We start from the raw sequence: 25,334 nt of genomic DNA on the forward strand, positions 1-25,334 counted from the left end.
AAAGAAGGGAGATCAGGATCTAGCAAGTCCCACACCGTGGAGGCAAGCAGCAGCTCCCAAAGTCCAAAGGACTCATTCATCACCCGAGCACAGAGCTAAACTCTGACACTCAGTACCACGCAGTTATTAACAAGGCTAGAAATAAAAACTAGCGATTGCAGTTGGAGAGAATGCCAGCAGAAGGACCACTAATTACTTTTCCTTCTTTCTTCGTCTCTTTCCCCAAGAACCTGCTGCTGGGCACTGTCAGATGCAGGCCGTGGTGAAGTATCTCCCTAATTCTCTGTGTCCTTCTGCTTATCCCTTTTCAGAAGAAAGGCTGCAAATGCCACTAAGGAACATGACGGATGCTGTGATCTCAAGGAAATGAACCACTCCTTGATTGCTTGCTTAGCTGAGCAATTTGCAAAGTGATAGACAGCAATTACACCACACAGTGTCAATTTGTCTCTTCATTTTTCCCTCTCTACGTTTCCTCTTCTTGATTGAATAATCACTGACAATAATCACAAGCAGCTGTGGGAAGGAAGTGCATCCATCAGCCTTAATGTCAGCAGGAACAAGAGCAGATTCCTCTGCATTCACCACAACTCTGCATCTTCTGAGGAATTCACATTTACCTTAGAACAGTGCCAATATTCTATTTCCATTACCCACTCCTATCCCAGTTTATAATCTGAAAAAACAGATTGTCAGAGGAAAACACACAACTACAAAAACAAAGAAGAAAAAAAAAAAAAAAGGTTGCTCCATCTACTACTCTGTATGAATAATTGTGAAATTATGTTTTAATTCTCCTGATACTGTTTAAACTGAAAGAAGTTAAGGCTACAGAAAATCAGCACCAGGAAGAGGGTTTACTCATCATGTAAAGAGGACAGAGCTGTCAGGAAGGTGTGAAGCAGGCGAATCCTATGGATTGCAGAGGCTTTTCATTACATGTCTGTGTACAGCTTGTTACTTCTAGGTAATAACTTACCTGTGTCCATGTATATTGTTAAGATACCAAAATACTAAATCACATCTCTTCTAGAATCTATGTCATACGACCCTGCATATACTTTTGTGTGTCTGTATACACACATGATGCTAGGTCTGTATTCTGTAGTGCTAAGCTTTGTGAACTGATTTTGCCCAGCTGAGCTTCCATCCCACTCTGTTCAGAGACACAGAACAGCAAAACACGAGCCTGAAGGCACAAAAAGTGGCTCAGACTTTCCCATAAAACTCTTAAAGTGGTTTATTCAATAGAATCAATCATCTTTCAAACACAGTGATACAGACAAAAGAAAGTACCCTGATTACTGCTTTAGTTATGGCTTACATCAATTGATAGGCTTCCTATTACAACCATATTACAGCTACAGAAAGAAGCAAGAATTACAGGGTGGCAGTCGGAAAAAAAAGAAAGGTGAGTCAACGGGCACAATGACATTAACATCAGCAAGAAATTGCCATGGCTCCACTGGGGTTTGTCCACCCCCGCTGTCACCACCGTACAGAAATGACAATTATGGAACAAGATTTATTTTTGCATCAGCTTGAGCTCCCTCAGCGTGAAGATGTCATTTTGATCCAGCATTTCTGGGCAATTTCTGAGCATCTCCATTAGCTGTAGGGAGCACAGAGTGCCCTGGTCCATCTTAACATGTACAGTTTTAGGTAGAACGCTTCGAGAACCAGCCAACACTTTGATTTTGTTGTCTTAGTTTGTTGCCATTTTACATGCTAACATATTGTACAGTGGTTGGTACAGTTAAAAACACGCAGCAGCTCACCCAAAGGTCAAACACCGAGAACGTTTATGGCTTCTAAAGGGAAAGTCATAGAATCATAGAATCTTCATAATTCAGAAAGACCTCTAAGATCATCTAGTCCAACTGTAAGTCAGACATATCGGCAACATATTTACAGCTTTCAATCCTTGAAATGCTGAGGCATATTAATCTTTATGTAGGCTTGCCACTATGGCCCAGACCCCATTGCTGATGTTTCTCATGCTCAGGCGTTAGGGAACATGAGAGATGCTTAAGCCTGGGATTCAGGCTCCCTCACCCCAACACATACGTTTGGATTTTCCTTAAGATTCATTACAAAAGCACTTGAGTACAGTTGCCTACGATTTGGGATACCATGCAAACAACACAGCAGCCTCACCCACATTAGATGGGATGACACTAAGACATAAAGTTGTAACAGCACGTGGGGGCAGGTTGGAGATGAGGGCTATGTGCTTGACTGACAAGCATTGGACCCGTTGTCTTCCTGCTGAAGCCAAATGCACACTTCGTACTGGCGTTACTGGGAATCCAGCCTCCAACATGTTTGTATTACTGTAGAATTACATGCTGGCATTTCAAAGAAAGCAGAACAACCCCCCCTTCTCTCACAGCACGTGATACACATACACACACACAGCAGGGTTGATGTGAGCAGGGCTCACTGTGGTTTGGTTCATTTACACAACCGTGATGAAATGTTTTGCATAGATGAATTGGAAAGGATGGAAAGTGCAGGAATCTGGAAGGGAGAGTGACAGTCACGGCACTTCAGCTTCCAGATTAAGTTTGTTCTTTACACAAACCATTAAAAACACAGTGTTGCTACTGCACATTATCTACAATATATTAAAAACGTATCTGAAAACAAGTAAGAAACAAGGGCTGCTCCTTCTGCCCACAGCCTGCAGGCTGGCTCTGATGTCCTCCAAACTTCCCATGAATTTCACTGGATTTTGGAAAAGGCCCTCAACGTAAGTCCTGACTCCTTTATTCCTTGGCTCAGTTCAGAAATTCCCAAAAAGAAATTTAGAGATTGCTGAATTTTGACAGCATTCCCTGTATGTGTGAAAGCTCCAAACCTCACTGCATGCTTGGGTACAAACCAGACAGGAGGATCCCTTCCAAACTCTCTTCTCACTGTCCAACCTTCTGCTCTGTAAAATTACGGCTTTGCTGACCAACCACCAGGGCCCAAAAGATTTAAAAGGATGGATTCCCTCTCATTTCACATCTCTGTGCTTTATCACCAATCAGACTGCTCTCTCCTGCCACACCAAAATGCAAAGGCCACCTGCCCACAGAGCTCCATCACCACAAGAATTTCTGCATTCAGCAACATCTCCATTAATTCATCAAACCCCGCAGAAAATAATTCTATCCTTGGAAAAATATCTCTTTTCTTAGAGTTATTTGCCTCCATCCAACCAACTGTGGAGTTGTGGTTGCAGTCTCTCAGATTCCCTCTCTAAGGCTTTTCCTGGTGACAATGGACCTGCTGGAGCCAAAGAAGCCACCATGCCATGGCACCCCATTCACAGCACATGAGCTGGCTTTGAGCATTTTGTCTCTACCACAGGAAATACGCTAAAACATTATTATAAATCTATCACTATTTAATCCATTCTGTCCATAGATCAAGAGCAAGCAGCTAAAGTATTTTGATTAAGTCTTCTTTTCCATGTGATGACGGCACTGGTGGCCCATAAGCTCCCCTATTGACCTGTCGAAGAGGAGCAGGCCTAGCCACGTTTTTCTGACTGAATTTGCACTGCCAATGTATGAAGATCTTAGGAACTTCTGAAGAGATTCCCATAAATACTTCTAGAAGCTGGTGATTAATCCCCAGTATTGTAATTTTCTCTCTCCCTGCCTCAGATTTCATATTCTCAGCAAGACAGCTGGGCTTAACATCTGAGCTCAGAATGAGAGCTGACGGCTTTTATTCATGGACCTCTGCATGGCTGAGACCTCCAGGCACCATCCCTATCCTCAGACCCCACTCCTGCAGGACAGCAGCAGGAATGTGGTTTTCCAGTGCCCAATGCAAAGAAGGCCAAGAACAACCTGAAAGCTTCCAAATTTCTGACAAAAATGCTGTCACTTTTCAATTATTTTTGAGCAACACCCAAAAAACAGATCAGAAAGCAAATGTTGCAGTATGCACTTCCTCTCAAGGACTTTTATATATACATTTCTTTAAGAACCTTTCTAGCTTGCAAATCACTCCCTAAATCTCATCTAATAAAGAATCATAGAATCATGAAGGTTGGAAAAGACCTTCAGGATCATCTAGTCCAACATCCACCTACTACCAACACCACCACTTCCCCACTAGATCATGTACTTCAGTACCACATATAAACAATTTTTTAACACCTTCAGGGACAGTGACTCCATCACGTCCCTGGGCAGCCCATTCCAGAACATGACAACTCTTAAGGAGAGGAAATTTTTGTTAATATCCAAACCTGAACATCCCTTAGCACAACTGGAGGCCATTCCCTTCAGACCTACCACTAAACATCGCCAATATGTAAACCCTATGTACACCTCCACACAGACCGCTGGGTTTGTTTCTGCAGTACCTGTACAAATAAAATACCTATCAGCTGGAATGGGAGTTCTTTCCAGATGAAAGTTGCAGGACTGGGCCTTTGGTGCATATGTGCAAGTACCCTGTACATGCATTTTAAAATCATTAAAAAAATATAGTAGCTATAGATCTGTAATCCATCAAAATCTAAACACAGTAAAACTGCACTTATACAGTGTAGCCTTGGTGAATTTACATTGCTAATTTATAAGAAGCAAACAAAGGGAAGAAAATGTCTGTGTTCCTGCAATTAGAGGTTACTGTAATTACAGCTTTACTTATCCTTTAGCCTGACCAAAAAGTCCAGAAGAAATTTTGTAACCAAACAGTGGGATTTGCTCCATTTCTTTCCAAAACACTGAAGCTTCTCAAATGCCTTCCCATCATTCTGAAGTACCTCTTGCAATAGATCAGACTCCTTTTGTTCACTTCAATCAATACAGTGAATAAAAACTCTTACCAAAGAGCATATCCCCAGCAAAGCAGCAGCAGCAAAGCAAACCAAGTCACCATCAGACCCTCGCTCAGGCAGAAATGAGGTCCATAGGTGATGGCTTCATTATGATAAAGCTCAACGCACAGCAAGATGCCCAGCCCACGGGTCATGTTGCTCTCTACGTAGCACTTCTGTTACAGCATTTCATTATCAAAGCCCTTTGCACATCAATTTACAAAACACAGCCAGGACAAAAATCTCTTTTGCTTATTAAATCAAGGGAAGCACTTCACCTATAGGTTCATTCTGGGTGCACTGTGATACAGTTCACCAACACACAGCTCTAGGACCAAAAGCACAAGACAAACACACAAAGCTGAAGCACAGGTCCTTTGCCTACCCCTGGCTGGTATTTACCAAGCTCTGACAGTTAACAGAGTGCAAAAGAAATTCAGATTCCTGCACGCCATCCCATGTCACTGCTGTATGGTCAGCAGGGACTTCTGGAATGGCAACTGCTGTGCTTCACTTCCTTTACACCATTTCAAATGCAACTTTCAGAGCTGTCAGCACAGCAGAGAGGCTTTAAAATAGCTTTGTGTGCTCACGCATTACAAAATCAAAATCCAATTCTGATTTGAACATAACCCTCAGAGGGGACAAGCACTTCAAATTCCAAATCTCTACAACCTGAAAAAGGACAAGACAAAGCACTGCACAACAGAGCAAGTGATAGCACTGATAACACACTTGAGGAAACTCTGTTCATCTTAACCATGCCGGCACAGTTGGACAGCAAACCTCACCCTCCTGTGCATGCAATCATACAGTATGAGAGGGCATACATCTGCACCATGGTTCAGCAGTCAAAATAAATTCTGGCAGCATGTGGCATCTGTCCTCCACCAGGATTTTGCCAAGGTAGGTGGAAAACCAAGCTTGGCATGACTAAGTTACACTGGTAACATTTCAAAGAATAAATCAGCCCTTTTACTGTTCTAGTAACATTCTCAACACAAATGAATGCCACATTCAGACATTGTAATTCAAGCCATTCATATCTTCACTATCTTTTAACTTCATTTCCTGTACGTGTCTATCACAGACATCTGAAAATATTTAAATCAACCTGTACAATAGTGGATCAACACTCGAATACTCCTACAAAGTCATTAAACTGAGGAGAAATTCCTTTTCCATCTAATGCTGCAATAATTGAATCAAAAATCAACTCAGAAAATACAACTAGGGTAGCCTTCTCAATATTCAGTTCACGGAAAGCTTAAAGAAGTGGGAAGGTCTCCAAGCTGAAGCTGAGATGGTCACTGTAGGAGAAAGCACAGACACTACACATGTATTAGCAAAAAAGGAAAGACCGCAATGGGAAAGAAACTCTTATCAGCAGAGAAGACCAGGCATGATATGAAGGAAGAAGAAAGAAGCTCTAGAGCAACCATACAACATGGTTAGCACAGTGACTTGTATCTGCAAGTGGGAATTGAACATTCTCTTCTATCCCAGCTGAAAGGTTTCGTAAGATGACCTTGTTTATTCCTATCACACCTATCTGTGTGATATTTTTCACCAATACTTTGTGACATTACATAACGATGACTTCAAGTTGTACAGTTACCCTTAAAACTACAAAGCAAAGAGTATTTTCAAAAACCCAAATGCCAAGAAGAGTGCTTTCAGTAAAATCTGACAGTGCCCCGCAGCACTCAACTCAGAAGCCTATGTAAAGTCGTGCAGTCTGTGCTGAGACTCTCCATCCCCAATTCTCCTTAAAAGCTTGGTGATCTACTCCATGGTGAAATTACAGTTATCTTTATGTGCTCTGTATATCTCTAAATCTACTGGAGATGTGCTTCTCATCCAACCTGCTTCCCAGGGCAGTGCACATCCCAGGACAGAGGAGTTTTTCTTCACCCACACTGCTATGGACCCAACTCTGCTAGCAGGAAGGATGCTGGTCACATAGATCCTATGGGATGAATGCCTCAAGGAAATTTATACCAAACAACTATTGCATAATCTCAGGATGTACACGGGCATCGAGTTCCTGATGCACTTTTGCACCAGAGGAAGAAGTGCCCTTGTCAACAGCAGCCGCAGGTTCCCGTGTGAACCCGCAGGATCCCCTTGCTGTGCATGTGCAGAAAGTTGAAGATTTCCGAGGGCATCGCATGAAAACCAGGGCGAGGCTTCACGTTGTCATAGTAGTGGTGAGTTATAAAAATCCCTGAGGGGTTCATGGGGAAGGCCCAGAAGCCAAAGAGGTGGACCTCTTCGCAGAGCTCCAGGGCAGCAGTCACCAGGATGAGTCCCGTGCTGATCCGCTTGGCCCGCACCCCTTGGCCCAGCCAGTAGCGCGAGACGTTGATGAGATACTGGGGGTGAAAGTAGTACACAGCTTGCTGAGACTCAAAGTCATCCAGGACATACTTGACCCTGATGGAGACGTCCGTGTTGCGGGTGTTATAGAAGGCCGGCAGCAGCACGGAGGCATTCTCATAAACCTGGAGCACGTTGTAGAAAGGCTTCCTCCACTTCTCCAGCTTATGAAACCTAAAGGGAAAAGGACGCAAGTGATATTCAGATCAGTACAGATCAGTTTGGACACATCAGGCTTTTATGAAGAAAATTCTGACGCAGAGGTAACTGAGAAATGTTTGAATTAATGAGGAGAATATATTTAGATCTGTAGCTGAATCTTCAGTACGGAATGCAAGCCAAAGACATGGGGGATATTAAAAAAACACATTCTCCCCTTCTTTTCACAATGCATTTTGACAATGCTGTCACTGAACAATGCATGGACTTTGTTAATGTCTCACGTCTCCTTTTGTGAGTAATTTTTTCAGCTGTGTAACTCAATATGCAGAACAGGACATTACAGAAAAATGGCAAATACCAAAGCAGAGCAAAAATATTTCCAGAATGCCTAACTGCAACATTTAAAAGAAAACCCCAAGGCAAGAACATGGCTTTATGTTTCTCAATAAATGAAACACATCAGCAAGGAAGGACAATAGAAATCAGTCCCACGGTCCCAAACCTGTCAGCAAGGTGGCAATAAACTATTAACAAATTAAGAATTGAAATCACTTGGTCAAACCTCATATTTAATTTGTTTGTTTGTTTGTTTGTTTAATATGGTGATGTATATTACTTTACTTAAGCACTCAGGGTTGAATCCGGTTAATTCCAACTTAATGAGACCAAGACACCCACCTGGGGCTTGCAGCACAATGTGGGATGGCTATACTGTTAGCCTTCAGCTTCCCACTCCCTACTATCTCTGTATAGGTTTAAATGTTCAACACATTTATTTAAGTTATTACTGTTTCCATGTACTGGATCATTTAAACTCAGAATGAAACCGAGGTTTTCAAGAACTGTGGAGATGTATCACTGGGGGCACGATGAGGATGGGCTGATGGTTGGACTCAATGGTTTTAGTGGCCTTTTTGAAACTTAATGATTCTGCTATTCAGTAAGTTTCATAGTCTCAGTTCCAAGTAATACAGGGACAAAAATTCCCTTTAATAGTTGGAATTTAGTGAAAGATAGATTTGAAAACCAATAGGAGATGGAAACACAAAGAGCAGAGATGACCTCTCAGTAATGATGCTAGGATTGACAGTCACGACGTCCGTCTTCACCCCAACATCCATTAAGTACTTCTCAGATATGGGAGGCAAATTGCATCTGTAAGGGAAATAAATAAGAAATTTGAAAAATTCCTTGTACCTTTTCAGCACTAGAAAGTAGAATTTGTTCAGGTTCTTCCTCTAGTCTTTTGCAGCTGTCTCCTTTTCATGAAGGCAGCCAATGTTCATCCATTTGCATCTCTAGCAGCAGTTTGGCTATTTACTTTGGCGATTAAGGAGCAGAACTGGGGCAAAGCCCCCAAGACAATCACTCTCTAAAACCACAGGTTTCCTCAGTAACAGCTCAGCTGTATTCCATAATTAATATACAAACTGTATCTTTAATGTTGTGATTTATTTCACACCCTAGAGAATTTAGGGGAAATGTTCCACAAGAAAGACATCAGGCCAATTTCTAACTAATCCCAAACAACCTGCTTCCCTCCCTTTTCCCCTTCAGGTAGCTCCCAGCACTCTGTAAGAGCAGCAATTCTGACTGTACAGATTTGACAAGGGACGTATTAGGAGCAAACCTGGAGATGAGGCATATGGGGACATGGTTAGTAAGCATGGTGGGGATGGGCCACAATTGGACTCGGTGATCTTAAAGGTCTTTTCCAACCTTAATGATTCTGTGATTCTAAGATCTGAAGACTTTCACCTTGTCCAGCCTCCACTGGCATTGACCCAGATTCATCATCTTGCAAAATTCAGAGCATCTCTCAAGAGATGCTGAAGTTACACAAGCACACTCATACAAGCTCCACTTCCATTGGAAACTCCACTTAAAAAATAAAACAAACAGCATCATGCTTTATCAGAGACAACACCGTCATTCTTTCAGCTGTCTTACACTCAGCTACATTCAATGCATTTGACAGCCAGGGCTGCGTAGAAGAAAATAATGAAAGAATTCAGCAGAAGCAATGTTAAGAATTTTCACAACATTACAGTGCAGTTGACAGCTCTAAAAACGTATTTTCTTCTTCACTTGTGAGCGAAAAAATGGACAAAAATCCTTCAAAGTCCTTCTCAGATTTAGGAAACTCACATCTACCTCTTGGAGAGTCTTCCTTTATCAGATCAGGCAGCTTTTTACACCACCCTCTCATGGGAGATGTTATTTCCAGCAGTTTTCTCTATGAGGACATACAACATCCTTCTGGAGCCCTCTGCCATCCTCAACTCCAGCCAGTACTGTATTCATTAGATTATATTTGAAAAACATTTTAAATATTCAGCTCCAATATTTTTAAACAGTCAACGCAAAGCAGGATTAAGAAAGTTCAATTTTTTGACAGTGATAATTCCTTATAAGAGCTATACAATGGGCTGTGGTTGGATTTGGGGATCTTGGAGGTCCTTTTCAAGCTTAATGATTCTCTGATACTATGTTTTGTAAAACTTCATCTTGCCCAATCCATCTTACAAAATTCAGAGCATCCCTCAAGACATGCTGAAGTTACTGAAACACACTCACACCAGATTCACTTCCACTGGAAACTCCACTTAAAAAATAAATTCTACAACTCCAAAAACTCACCCCTGCAAAGGGAACAGTCACATCCCAGCATGCACTCGGAATCACTCCACTTGTTATCAGAGATCTCTGCTCTTGCCAGTAGATGGAGACAGACCATAACAACTGGTGAATGCAACTGCTGTGTGTGCATTTTGTGCGTTCCACTGCACTGTAGCTCCCTGCTCTCAAAATCCATTCTATAGAAAAATACTGGTTGCATCCCACTGACCACAAGGTCCTTGACAATACAATGACTTTCCCAGGTGTCCTGGAGGTTCTGTGAAATGCTAGCAGTGCTCCACAGGCAGTTTTTGACATTTTGTTACTGATAAAGATGGTGATTCCCAGCAGTCTTGTAAAGTGGTGCTAGACTGATCTGTTCACACTTCTCTATAAACATAATTGTATTTTAAAATCGATGTCAGCAGAGCGTAAGCTCCTTTAACATGGCTTTATGTGTAATTCTGGTCAAAGATATTTTGAAGATGGCAAACCAGTGGGTTTTGTTTTTTTTTTTTTTTGCATAAGTAGCAATATGCTTATTCATATTTCATTTCTACTCAAGTCTCTATTTAACAAATTACAAACAGCAAAAGCAATCCAATTCCAACTCCTACGCTGTGCACTGCTCTGTTCTTTTTATGAGGGTGTGATCCAGGAAAGGGTCACAGTGGTAAGAAGAGCCCTCCACTGAAAGTTCTTGTGCACAAGAGATGACATCTGCTGCCTGCATTTCCACTTCCATTCAATAGTTTGTCACCTTGAGGCATAACATCTGCCTTCAAATCAATCATACGGCAATACAACACAGAAGAAAAGAACCTGTTATACTTACATTGTATGCACTGTACAATAGCCCTTTAAACTGAAGGAAATTATGTGAAGCCTAGATTATTTCACAGATTAAAATTAGGACAACAGATTAATGTAGAGTGGGCACAAGACATAAGGGTATGAAAATAATGGATAGTGAATGTAGGACCTCTACATCATCGCTTTTCATTTGATGTCAAGTTTAGAATGACTTGAGTTTAGAATAGACTTGCATTTAAACTGATTTTTGATGGTATAAAACTGGAGAAATTCACTGATTTAAGAACACTTATTTTAAACTTAGGAAAATGTACCTGAAGTCAGAAAATGGGCCAAGAGAAGTCAACTGATATTCTTTTCTATAAAGCAGGTCATGGATCTGTGAACTAGCTGTCATGTGCCATGACCCAGACAGAGAGCTTAGCAGGATGCAGAGAGGGATTAGAAGTGCTTAAGAATAATAAAAGTAACCCTCCTTCATATTAAGGATGATGAAAATACACAAGACATTGTGCCTGGGCAAATGTCCATGCAAGGATCTACTTGGGTAACGGGGCAAGAGGGACAAATGCTGCCAGTAAGTCAGTTAGTGTCCACATGGAGTTAGAAAGAAATAACACCTCAAATCTTAAGTTTAAAACAAATATTATACAGGGAAGTTTTTCTTTAAAATATCACCATGTTGTGCAAGAAGCAGCCTTGACTTGGTCAGTTTGTAAACCCAGAGTTTCCACTTGAGAGGGAATAGCTCTGCAGTCCTTCATATGCCAGTAAAACAGAAAACAGATGAATAAACACACAAAGTCTGTACCGAAACACAAAGTCTGCACTGTCGATCTCTCGGCCACATCTGCTGTTCTTCAGGATCCCCCCATTCCCAACCACTGCACACTTCTTGAACTGGGAGCGGTGGTATGGCATGTCCTGCAACGTCAGAGAATGCAGGTTAGTCACCTCCTGAAGCACGGAGCAAGAAAACTTTTTCTATTATTCCTCTTTTTTTTTTCTTTTTCTCTTTTGCTGCCCTTTTCTTTTCCGGGGGGGGGGGGCGCAGCTGCATCTTGATGCAAATGCACGCATTGTAGGAAGCTGACAACATTCCCACGGTGCACATAAACAGATGAAAACGTTATCTGTGCAATTAGAAGTGCTGTGAGAAACTAACTCAGAATGAAACACGCAGAGCTCTCTTTGCTCAGACTTAATAATGGAAGAAGTCATTTCAGTAACTCACTTTCCTTTCTGATTTGCACACAGGGGCATGAACCATAAACCTATGGCATGCAAGATGATGATGTCCTTTGGAGAAGTCTGCAGATCTCAGAGCAGATGGTGAAGCCCAGGAGGTCTCTCTAAACCAACACATTACAGCTATTTATCAAAACTGAGCCTAAATGTTAGTGCTTGCTACCACTAACTGTACCAATAGCATTAATTAATAATAATTAGCTTTTATAGCACTGCTGCTGTAGAAGTCAGAATGAGTGACAGTCCCATCTCAGAAAGCACAACAGGGCCATTAGGGTACTGCACCCAAAAAATATGTACAGACGCTTTTATGTAAGCACAAGAGTGCTCTTTTTTTCTTTTTTCTACATACATATTTTATCAGTAATTTCATGCTGCAAACTACAGAGGGAGTGATAACGGTATAACATTTCTAGGTGATTATCTCCAGGATTTTTCCATACCATTCACTGCACTACCTTAAGCAGTATTCAGAAAGCCAACACACTAAAAGTGGTTAGACCTTCAAGGCCAACATTAGTCACAGAATCCTGTGTACTTAAATTCAGTACTTTCTTCCCTTTATGAAAGGGACAAATTGCAGTTATCCCTTGCAAATATCCCACGTTAAATTCAGGATCAGTCAGTAGTCACATAAGATGACTTCTGCACATCAGTACAAAGTGCAGAGGGATTGCCCACCAGTTACGTTTGTACTTTGGCCCTCAGGTCATGGGTTATTTGTTAGAAAGGTTTTGAATAATCTTTACGATGAGTATGTTTAAAAATATTGCAACCTATTGACAGATAAGCTACAACAGGGATAAAAAATAGTCACTGTGAATCTGAGTTATAAAATAAAGGAGCCCATTAAAAAGCAGGCCAATGGCAAAGGCTGGATTTATTACATGTGAATATTGTACTTTAAAAGTAAGTTAGGTTTATGTTCTGAAGGAAAATGCTTAGACATTGCATGCTGGCCCAGATGAAAACAGGATAATCAATTGTAATGTTTATCACAAATAAACATACTCAGAGTATTCAAAAGTATAAGCAATGATGTCTGGACAAATGCTAAGCAGCTGTTTGCTTAGACTAGATATGAGGAAGAAGTTTTTTTTATAAGGGTGATGATTCAATGGAACTGACTGCTCCCGGAGATGCTGGACAGGGCTTTGAGCACCTGGCAGAGCTCTGGGTGTTCCTGTTCACTGCACAGAGTTGGACCTGATGGCCCTTAAGGGCTCCTTCCAATTGAAACGATTCTATGACTCTAAAAGTGTCCTCAGCATAATATGTAATTAAGCAAGCAGAGTGAAGTTGGTTTAGTAGATGGACAGAGGCACCTTTGGAAACATTTTGAAGATTTCTTGGTTGATGTGGAAGATTCCACTAGTATCCACTTCGTACTTCAGCTTAGTTCCCAAGGGAGTGTTTTTCTGAGTGGTGAACAAGAAGGCAGGGGCATTGCAACACCTTGACAGTGAAGATCTGGAACACGAAAAAGAGAGAAATGAGATCTAGGAGGTGACAGTGTGTTTTAGGATTTGCAGTTACTATTATTGCTAACAAGGCATTTTTTGAGGGAAAAAAACCCCTCCTTTTAACAATATGGGGGATAAAATGGTGGTTTTTCCTTTAGAAAATCCAAGGTAGAAATCCACAAGCAAACTGATCTGCTCTACATCCCCAAGCTGAGCTTATGCCACCTATATCCCATGGAAAACATCCTCATTAATTAGCCCCTTTCTATGTCAGAGGGCTACCATCTTTTGCAAATTATTCACTCATCACTGAACAGGAAATACAGGGGTTGAATTCTTCATCTAGGGATGAATAGCAGACAAATGTCCAACATTTTCTTTGTCACTAGTACAAAAGAGCAGATATTCCAAAGAAAACAAAAATGGCTTTGAAATCTCAAAAATGGGATTCATGTCATGGGAGAAAACCCAAGTTTCATATGAAATGTACGTAGGAAAAGTAGTTTTCCAAATAAAGGTCCATTCCCTGACGCTCCTCTCTTTTTCCTGGTGGAACTGAAAGCCCTGACTTAAACTCACTCCAGAGCCAGTTTGTTTCCGTCGATGCACCTTGTCCTTTTAATGAAAAATGCATGTAATGGTCAACACATAAATGTGAACTCAAGGCCAAATGGCCACATTAGGTACCTTGCCTCCAGGTAAGGACACCTCATTAGGAGCTGAAAGACAAAGTCATTTTGCTCTGTGGGTTTTATTATAAGAATTGGAAAAGAAATGCAGAATAATGCAAACATTTCAGTGATGTTCAGTTATTGTTATGTACTTGGCTGAAGCAGAAAGACACCATAGGACAATCAGAACAAGGCAGCAACTGAGACTGCATGAATCAACGAGTAATTCCAAATAATGAAATCATTAACTAATTAAATGCAGGTAGTCAAATTAAATTGTGATATCTGAGATATGAAAATGCTCTTCATTAGTTCTGCATTTCTTAAGGTAAATGTCTGACAGCTGATTGAGAATGACCATCCAGAAATTGCTTTCTTCAGTCTAGATTTTCATGCTTTGTCCTTCTGAACTGCTAAATATCTCCAAGGAATCTGTAAGATAAAAGGCTCTAATTGTGCCTAGCTCTTTTCTTGGTCATAATGGACTTTGATAACTGCCTATCAGATATTTTATAGAAAAAATATACAATAAAAACATATGTGTGGAGCTCACCTTAGAAAAAAATGCTAAAAGTCTATAACTAACAATTCTAAAAGATGTTAGTGTCCAACTCAGCACATGTATTCTCACATTCTCTCACTAATTCATATCACCTTTTTCCTGTAATCATGGAAGAGAATTTGGGAGAAATTTGCAGGTCCTCATTCTAAATAACAGCTTTGAACCACACCAGTGACTTACAGAATTCTAGTCTATATTCTGCTTTGAAATCACAGAATCATAGAATCACAGAATCATAGAATGGCTGTGGTTAAAAGGGATTCCAAGGATCATCAAGTTCCAACCCCCTGCCACAGACGGGGCCACCAGCCTCCAGATCTGGTATCAGACCAGGCTGCCCATGGCCCCATCCAACCTGGCCTTGAACACCTCCAGGGATGGACGGGGCATCCACAGCCTCTCTGGGCAGCTGTTCCAGCACCTCACCACTCTCACTGTGAAGAACTTCCCTCTGACATCTAATCTAAACCCTCCTCCCTTGAATTAAATAATGTGTTTTCTCTAGGTGCACTCAAACATGGCCCTTGAATACACAACGTTCAAGTATTTTTGGGCTTAATTCTACTATTGCCTTCACGAGATCAGTTTCACAAACTGTGTCTCGAAATGCAATCCATATTGAATGTCTGGCAGTTTAGCAAGAAGTTGAACTCAGACTAAAGTAATCTTGCACAGCCCCATCACTGTGGAGCATTCTTACTTGAATATGTTGGCTTCTGTGACATTCATCTCCCATTTACACATCTGTAGGCTCTTCCACCTGTCAAATAATTCGGTTTGTTTCACCCTAAAAGATAAAAAGAAAGAAAAACAGAATTCACTTTATGACATGGGATTCGCTTCTTTCAATAGGACAAAGAAGTCAGTCTATTCAGGGCAAAACTTATCTTTTAAATTATTTTTTCCTCCTTAGATATAGCAACACTAAGCCTTGTATACACAGGTATTGGTGGAGCTCATCAGAGGTCTGAGAATTCTTCAAGGCTCATAGGCCTTAATGAGTTCTCTTCAGGTTTGAGGGCTTTGAATGTTCTAATAAAGCAAAGGCTTTTAAGATAATTATATATTTAAAGTGAGTAGCACTTAGGATTTCCCAGGCTGTGGAAGCCACAGGAAGGAACTAGGTCATATCGTTCTTTCCGTAGCCCCCCAGAGCATATTAACTTGGAAATCTTCCATTACCATATGGGCTGACTTAGGAAGCACAGCAAAAAGAAAGACATCAGAAGAACTGAGCATAACAAAAGAGGTCAGTGTCAAATGGCTGTCACAGAGTAAGGCTGACTTGATCCCACTGAGCAGGAGTCCTGTATCTTTTGTGTACCATTGGAAAAGATGAAAAGTCTCTGTGCCATCTGATAAGTATGCAGAAAAGTGATTCAAAACTCACCATCTTCAGCAGAACATTGGCAGAAGTATCACATTCTCACCCCTTCCATTTATTTTTAAGCACTGCATGTCAGCAGGCAGTGCAAAGTTGCTACCCTTCTATCCTTCATCCAGTACCAAATGCAGAAGACAAGGACATAACCTACATTCTTTTGAGCATGAAGTCAGTGAGGGAGACATGCTCAAAATTCATACAGACCTGGAGCAGGAATCCAGTTCTGCAGCCTTGACTGCTTAAGGCTCTGCATTTGTAAGGCTGCACTTTCAGCTGAGAATATCAGTTCACAGAACTGTGGATGACTACAGCATGATTTTAGATAGAGGAAGGGACTAGGCATAATGTGAGTACCTAAAGTCACTGTCAACTGAAAACGCAGAAGGTCAGTACAGAAACTTTCCATTTTGCTTTGTGCAATCAGCACCATGAGCAACCTGTATGTTTCGACTGACTCTATCTGCTTCCATGGATACATCCTGGAACCTGGTATTAGTGAGGCTAGACACACTTCCATTACTTTGTCTGTCTATTCTTACTCTTCGCTTACCTTTAGTAAACCAGATAGAAATAGTATTGCAAACACTGTATTTAATTCCAAATTATGATACCAGGCCTGACTAAAATGTCTCAGTGTACTTAAAAGCCTTGATTTTTTTTCAAATGGACATCATACAGCATTCAGATATCACTATTTACACATTAACACATAGGAGAATCTCAGGAAACTCTGGTGAGATCCCTAGTGACAGGATGCCCTGCACCTTACATCCCTGACAACTTTATCGTAAGTTACCATTTTCATCCTGTCTAGAAAGCAACCTCCTTAGCAAGAATTCACACTTACATAGACAAAACTTTCACTGCAATGATGTCCTGTCGCAATTCCAGGCATTTGGTGGAGTTGTATTCCAGTGGCCCTTCATAAAACTCGAAATACCTGAAGAAGAACAAAAACAAAGACTATAAGCCTGAGACTAGGTTACTTACCTTACATGTCAACTGAAATGTACTTTAAGTTCTCATTTGTGATCTCTGACAACAACTGGCCCAAAGGCAGTTACTACTTCCAGCAGAACACAGATGTCATTGCTGATTGTAGAACAGCCACCCATCCCCAGCTCTTCAGATATTCAAACACTAATTTGAGACGTTCAGCAGGGGGACTAGGCATAATGTGAGTACCACAATGAGGAGCACTCAGCAGTTTCCATTTAGCTAACTCAAACTAAATGGATAGTTTTTCAAACAGCATCCAATACAGCTTGCTTAGGCGATAACAGCCTATGATGTCAGATCAGTTCATGTCTCCAGTAGGCACATCCAAGGTGGTGCATTTTCCAATGGGTAGCACATGACAGATGCCACTGAAGGTCAAGTGAAAAGTGCTGATCACTTATGGAACACTATTCCCATCTTTTGTCTGAACATTCTGAAAATTAAAAATAAACAGTTCCTTAAATTCTTAGCAAAGTGCTGGAGGTTTCACCTTGTCTGTGTAGAGTGTTGCATAGCTCAATGCAACTGAGCTTCTCCTCAAGTTTTACTTAATCTTTACATTCAGAGGAGAAGGGGAAACAGGATTTTCTTCTCAAAAAGTTTGAGATGTTTTTGAGAACAACAGAATTTGGATGTTCAGACACATCAGATCTGACACTTCTAATCCTAATTAAAATCTGACAAAAATATTTACTTTTTTGGTCACGTTCCTCCTCTTCAACCATCAGACTGAAAAAAACAGAGAGAAAAAAGACAATGGCAGGAACTCAGTTATATGAGCCAGTGAAAGTCTAGGCTGGCCACTGAATTCTTTCAGACTGTACCAAAATTACAAAAATAATTTAGGGTTTAAGCCAAGCTCTGTGTCTCTTTTGCTCTATCACTGTAAGTCTGTGCTAAAACTCAAGAACTGCACATATCCATAAGACAGTATGATGAAGAAGTACAACTGAGTGACCTGGAGAAGGAGTATTACAACAGAAGCTAGATGAAGCTATTCTGATGAATCCTTCAAAACCTCAAATTCAAAACCCTGTAACTACAACATGTCCTCTGAATTTTCAGAAAGAAAAATACTAGATTCCTGTAAGAGCTTTATTTTAGCCATAATTGGTAATGTAATATTTTGGCGTGGTGACATATGAAAATTAAATCAAAGATCATGTCTGATCTGAACTTCTGTTCAGTTTCCAACATAAAACCCTTTCAGATGCTCCAGAGGGAACACAGAAGTAAGAAAACCTTATTTTAGTGGTTCACGTTTTTGGTTAGCAGCAAAATCTTGAGGGACCCAAATGTTGACCCCTTCTTGAGAAGAGCTAAGTACTGACACTGCCCAGTGGAACTGCTGGAAGAGAGCACGCCTGAAAAATATCTCCAGGAATCTCCACAACGTCCTCCTAATGCCAGAACTATCTCAAGGCATTCTGAATTTTTTCCTTTTAAGTAAATCCAGAAATTGACTTGATAAAGCTAGGAAGAGAGAGAACCACAAAAGGGTGAAAAGGACTACGGTCTGCGACTGCAGAAAGCCCAAAGCTTTCCACAGAAACCTGCCACCAACTGTGGACATCTCTTAACTCGTCAAGAACTGCTTGAAGTGTGTCCTTCAACACAGGATTTTATCACTTCGACTTTGCCCAGTCCCAAACCAACCACTGTGATTCAGTGAAGGACAGAATCCTTGAGACCAAGAGGAAGGATCGCATGCTGAGAAATGGCAGGAGTAGAACACCAAAAATTCTTAATAAGGAAGTAAACTGATTACAGTCAAGAACTGTAGAATCATAGAATCACCAAGGTTAGAAAAGACCTCCAAGATCATCTAGTCCAACATTTCTCCACCAAATCAAGTCCCTCTGTACCACATTTACATGATTCTTGAACACTTCCAGGGAAAACTCAGAGGTGAAAGAAGCCTAATAATCTTTCAAAAATGTGACTATGCTGAAGTATGCTCATTTACTTTTCAAGGCAATAAACACATTTTTATAAGTTCTGCAGAAGAAATAATGAATTTGAAGTGTTGTATAACTAGTGATTAACCTGGGAAAAGACTTCTTCAGCCCCTAGAAGGAGGATGGAAGTCATCAACATGACTGGTCTCCCACCAAAGCCCCTGGGCTCTCTTTCTGACTCAATTATCCACCTGGACATTCAGCCTTTAGTGAATATCAGTTAAAATCCATTGCACTGTTACATATCCTGTGTGCTTGTGGAGCTGGAGCTGAGCAATTTATCTATTAGGAAAGTTGCTCCAGCTGAAACTAGTTGAAGAACTCATCTGGTTGAGCAAGGTCAGAGCTTGATGTACTCCAGATAAATTCCCAAAGCTGCCTTCATAAGACTTCTGCTCAGATGTGAAACAGCAAGTAATCACATGGGAAAGCTGGCTGCAATCCATAGCATAGCAGACAAAGATATCATTTTATGAAAAAGGTTAAATTTCCTGTATTCTAGAAGCTCTATTTGGTCACTGCTTGTTTTTCTAGTCCACAAACAAAAAAAAAAAGAGAGAAGGATGTGCTACTGACGGACAGAAGAACAAAGAGGAAAGGGCTGCACAAAAAGTAAAACGACTTTTGGTTCTTCAAGGAAGCTCATGAAGCAGCAATGCATTTGTAATACTTGTAACAGTATAACTACAGGCCGGTGAGCCTCACCTCTGTGGGAATATCATGGAGCAGATCCTAGAAGCTATGTGAAGGCACATACAAGATGAAGACGAGATTCAACAGCCAGCATGGCTTCACCAAGGGCAGATTGTGCCTGACCAACCTGGTGGCCTTCCATGATAGAGTGACAGCTTCAGTGGATGGGGGAAGGGCAATGGATGTCATCTATCTGGACTTCTGCAAAGCCTTTCACATGGTTCCTCACCACGGAGAGGTGTGGATTTGAAGGATGGACTGTTTGATGGATTAGAAATTGACTGGCTGGATGCAGCCAAAGGGTTGTGACCAATGGTCCTGTGTGCAGGACTGGGTCCAGGGTGCAGGCCGGTGACAAGTGGTGTCCCTCAGGGGTCGGTCTTGGGACCGGTGCTCTTCAACATCTTCATCAGTGACACAGATGATGGCATCGAGTGCAGCCTCAGCAAGTTTGCGAATGACACCAAGCTGAGCGGTGCAGTCGATACATTGGAGGGAAGGGAAACCATCCAGAGGGAGCCTGGAGAAGTGGGCCATGTGAACCCAAAGAGTTTCAACAAGGGCAAGTGTAAGGTGCTGAAGTTGGGTTGGGGCAGGTATTTATTTATATTCCAGGTATTTATACAACTGGGGGAAGATCTCCTTGAGAGCAGCCCTGTGGAGAAGGAACTTGGGAGTCCTGCTGGATGAGAAGCTGCACATGAGCCAGCAGTGTGCGCCTGCAGCCCAGAAGGCCAGCTGTGTTCTGGGCTGCATTAAAAAGGGGTGGCCAGCAGGAAGAGGGAGGTGATCATGCCCCTCTACTCAGCTCTTGCGAGGCCCCATCTGCAGCACTGCGTCTGAGACCCCCAGTACAGGAAGGACGTGGAGCTCTTGGAGCAGGTCCAGAGGAGGGCACTGAGATGATCAGAAGGCTGGAGCAGCTCTCCTATGAGGAAAGATTGAAGGAACTGGGCTTGTTTAGCCTGGGGAAGAGAAGGCTCCATGGAGACCTCATTGTTGCCTTCCAGTACATGAAGGGAGAGTATAAACAGGAGGGGGAACGGCTGTTTGTGAGGGTGGATGGTGGTAGGACAAGGGGGAATGGTCTCAAACTGAGACAGGGGAGGTTCAGGTTAGATATTAGGAGGAAGTTTTTCACTCACAGGGTGGTGAGGCACTGAAACAGGTTGCCCAAGGAGGCTGTGGATGCCCCATCTCTGGAGGCATTCAAGGCCCAGCTGGATGTGGCTCTGGGCAGCCTGGTCTACTGGTTGGTGACCCTGTACACAGCAGGGGGTTGAAACTGGATGATCTTTGTGGTCCTTTTCAATCCAAGCAGTTCTATGATTCTATGATTCTGTGATTTCAGCAGCCTACAGCTCAGAAGAGCACAGGGCTGTCCTGTCAGCCACTTCTCCCAGTACGTCACCTTTTCCAGTTTCCAGCAGTCACTGGGAGTGTCAAATTCATGGTTTGAAACTCAGGCTGCAAATGCTGATGATGCTACAAAATAATTCTTACAAGGATCAAATCCTGTTTCTTAACACCAAAAGCACTGGGAGAGAATTCTTTCTAAGTCCCTTGATACTGAATGAAATGAGATGCTGCTTGCTCTGACATTCTCCCACTTGCCTAAACAAGGCTTTCTTCTTTCCTAAACTTCATGTCTCTCACTGCCACCTCACTTACAATTGAGCAGCTCATTGAGCTGGCAAGTGAGAGGCAGATGCGACTCCCAAGCACATCAGCTCATGCTTAGGTCTTTGGTCATCTGCAGCCGGGCTGCTCCAGCTTTGACTGGAAGTCAGCTTTGTTTGATAGTGCTGCAGGAATTAAGCCTGAGACATGTCTTCAAGTGACTCTTGGATCAAGGCACGGATTCTTCTGATAAATTGCATAAAGGTTTTAAAATATAATTGAATGTCACTGTCGAGCATGTTTTAAACAAGACCATTTTCTCCTGCAAAAACGTCCTTCCCATTTTGCTTGTTCCTGCAGGGATGGTTCTGCACTGCTCATGATGAGGCTGCAAGAGAGCAGAGCAACATGTGAAGGTTTGGACCTGTCTCCACAGGAAAGATCTTTCCAAAAATACATGTTGTTCAGAGACTAAGAAATGAGAGCAAATACCTGAAGATCTGTAAGTTTCTATTAAAGATTCTATTTAGATTCTACTTAAATTCTATAAAAATTCTATTATTAAGAGAAATGTCCAATCTGCAGTGTCTGCACTGATTAGATGGGCAGATCTATATCTAACTCAAGTCTAGACTCACCTTGCCCATTCGAGAATCTTACAAGCTAGACAGAGCTTAACTCCAAAAGCATATGGGGGCTTGCATTCATTCAGCTGGGCTAGCACAGATCCTCAAACCTTTTCTGCAAAACAGTGGATCAGGTGGAGTGCACCACAGCTACAGGGGCTCTGGGAAAATCCACACAGTGCAAAGTAGGTGCTGACTGTAACAGAGAACTTATTGCAAGTGAGGGACCAAACCTTGCCAGACTTTACCTCCATTACTAATTCTATGTGACTCACCCAGTTCAGCTCTTTTGCAACAGCTGTGGGTGGAGCAGCTGTATAATGCGTCACCTTCAGTACAATTTATTGGAGAGCATATCAGATTGGAATTTTGGAGGAAACTTCATTGTTTCTTTCCTTTCTTTATCACAATATTAAAACAACGTCAGCACCTGACAAGCAGTTGGATATGCCAGGGAGCTCTCTTTTAGCAATGCCAGTTCTGAACTCTCCAATTTTTTAATAAACTGCTGTTAGGCTGTTTTAATCAATCCTATTCCTATCACTTTGATTGAAACAAGCCACCGATGGTGTTAGCCATAGAGCCTTCTGGGAGGCATAACAAAGCACAAGTCAACACTTATACATCAATAACATATCAAAAAACTCATTTTAGGTTATGGTTTTAAGCAATGCATTTTTTTTTCCCCTTCCTAGTTCTCAAGATTCTAGAGTCTTTGAGTTCAGTACTGTGAATTAAGGGATCTCCTCAACTGCTCTGCTGGTCCGTGAGGTCTCACGGCTCACACTCATCTTGTAAGATGTGTATTTGATGAATTCAGCTGACTGCACTTTCTGTTTTGCAGCCACTGAGGACAAAGTTTCATATTTGCCATGACGGAAAATTCAGTGTATAAACCTCTGGGCACCAAACCATACAGCTCACCTCCTCCTTCACCCATTAGCGACTTCTGAGATCTCACTACCTATGTTCTGCATTGACCACATCTTCAGCTCAGATAGACTGAAGGTGGCAGAGATCACATAATGCATCCAGTGGGACAGGTGGACCATCAGACCAGCTTGATTTAGCAACAAGCGCTTTAAGTTTGAAGGTTCACAGTACCATTAAGTTGAACGATATATTCGCGTTGGATGTTAGGAATAATTTCTTCCCAGAAAGAACAGTGATGCATCAGCATGATCTGCCTAGTGAAGTGGTGGAGTCTCCAACACTGGAGGTGTTCAGGAACCATGGAGTTGCAGCACTTGGGGACATGGTCAGTGGGCATGGTGAGGTTGGTCTTGGGCTTGGGGATCTTATCAGTCTTTTCCAACCTTAAGGATTCTGTGATTCTACGTGTTTTTCTAGATCTGCAGCAATGTCACATGCATGGAAACGAACCTTCTGGTGCTCAGAAAGTCCCAGCAAACACATAACTCTGTAGGAAATCTACACACAGCAGTATCAGCTAACACAAAAGGATTCACATTCACTGCACCACACACTAACCCAAATTCATGGCATCATTTTTTATCTCCTGGGAATGGTTCTATGCAGGCCAAAGAAGTGTCTAAATCCTCTGGGATGAAAAGCCTCATTGGTTACCTCGGTTACTGTGGGACAGTAGAGCTGCCAGCAACTGAAGTAGGGCTCATTCTGGAATTCCAACTGCAAGCTACACTTAATTTCGTACTTTAGTTAATGTCTGAATCAGAGTTCCTACTCAAATCAGACAGCATGATGTTCTTCACTTTTGTGCTATTTTACCCTTCTTGAGCAGTCTTCACTATTCATTGGTTTTGGCATGGCCCCCACTCTTATGAAGTCTGTCTGTCTTGAAATTCTTGCAAAAATGAAATTATTTGCTCAGTATGCCTTTTGCTTTGGAATTTCTTTATTTGCAACTAATAAATCTCTTGCAAAATGAGCGATGAGTACATTAAATTACATCACTAAAAGACAATGAGTAGTTATAAAACACAAATGGATCAATACCAGGCATGTATGAATAAACACGTATCTATACGCATGAAATACAGGAATGACAGGAGCCAACTGAAGTAACATCTATTTCAGTTACTACTTTTAAACACTAAACCTTCTACAAAGAAGGAAGGAATAACACACAGTGAAATGCAGAGCCATGCAATGAGAGGTATACAGTGAGCATGCTGACACATAATCAGTGTTGTACTCTTTAGACATCTCTCTGGAGATGCATAAATACACACAAGTAAAATCAGGCTGGGAAAATTCATTCTGCAAGTTTTCTTTCTGATAGAAAGAATTATTCATTAGAGGAAGGCTTGCTTTCAGATGATACCAACAGTCTGATGTTGGGTGTTATGCTAGGCCTCTCAGGAGATGTCTAGTGGTAACTCAGCAGGAAAGGTGATCAAAGGTAAACAGCAAACAGCTGATGACACAACTCTGCAGTTATTCACCATGCAGCCTCACCTCCATATCTACATAGCTCTATTTTACTTTTCTGCATACTTCACTCTCAGACAGTAGACAAATGGACAATGTCTGTAATGCATTTATGCGCAATGCATGTCACAGCCAGACCTGTCCCCAACCTGAAACCCCATCTTTCATCTCCACGCTTATTAACATACTGACTTTGAAATCTGCTTATGTCTATCAACATTAACTGCATAGAGAATCACAGAATCATAAAACCATCTGAGTTGGAAAAGACCTTTAAAGGCCAGCTGGTCCAACCCCCCTGCAACGCACAGGGAAATTTGTACCTAACTCATGCAATTAGATACTGTTTGTATAACAAAACACTCTTCTCCTGAACCTCCTCCTTGTTGAAGGGGCTAAACAGATTGAGAATGGCACTGTTGTTCAGTGTCATCCAATATCATATGCATTTTGCAGTCAAAGGTTTCTCCATCCCACAGGCAGTGATGGTTCAATTGTTCCTGCCAAGGGCACTTACAAGAGGAAATCTATATTAACTCTATTCTATCTCCAGGAAGACATCTGTCTTTGTGCCACATTCAGTTTTCTTTTATGCCAAGTGCCCTGATCAAAGACTTTGAACATACAGACCGTAGATGCACTCACTAAAAATGCAAAAAAAAAAAAGGTATAGACGGGCAGATGGATCCATACATAAAAACAGAAAGAATGAACCATTCTTCTCTGGTTCTGAGCTAAATGCTGCTGAGAGGCCATCTCTTTCCACAATGTTTCCTTAATGAGTGGCAGCAGCAGGGATACAGATCCCGTTACATGAAAGAGCCATACAGGAACTGCAGACCGCTGTGATTTGGTGAGATGGGTGATTTTTGGCAGCTCATGTGCAGTACTTCCTCTGGC

At 41.7% G+C, this 25,334-nt stretch overlaps 1 protein-coding gene across 2 annotated transcripts in view; it reads right to left on the reverse strand.

Moving 5' to 3' along the window:
• Window positions 1-4,053: 4,053 nt before the first annotated feature.
• The window catches only part of ST8SIA5 (ST8 alpha-N-acetyl-neuraminide alpha-2,8-sialyltransferase 5), a 57,425-nt gene continuing 36,144 nt past the window's right edge, over window positions 4,054-25,334 (reverse strand). For both annotated transcript variants that reach the window (XM_042831249.1, XM_042831248.1), the window contains 6 exons: window positions 16,974-17,066; window positions 15,443-15,529; window positions 13,372-13,516; window positions 11,610-11,722; window positions 8,429-8,521; window positions 4,054-7,378 (listed from right to left, as the gene is read on the reverse strand). In XM_042831249.1, the coding sequence (XP_042687183.1) occupies window positions 6,910-7,378; window positions 8,429-8,521; window positions 11,610-11,722; window positions 13,372-13,516; window positions 15,443-15,529; window positions 16,974-17,066 (1,000 nt within the window). In that variant the 3' untranslated portion in view covers window positions 4,054-6,909. The remainder of the gene's footprint in view (window positions 7,379-8,428; window positions 8,522-11,609; window positions 11,723-13,371; window positions 13,517-15,442; window positions 15,530-16,973; window positions 17,067-25,334) is intronic.

This window comes from Centrocercus urophasianus, unplaced genomic scaffold, assembly GCF_019232065.1.
Source record: "Centrocercus urophasianus isolate 14NV4802_14NV808 unplaced genomic scaffold, USGS_Curo_1.0 seq_35, whole genome shotgun sequence".
In the NCBI taxonomy this organism is placed as follows: Eukaryota; Metazoa; Chordata; class Aves; order Galliformes; family Phasianidae; genus Centrocercus; species Centrocercus urophasianus.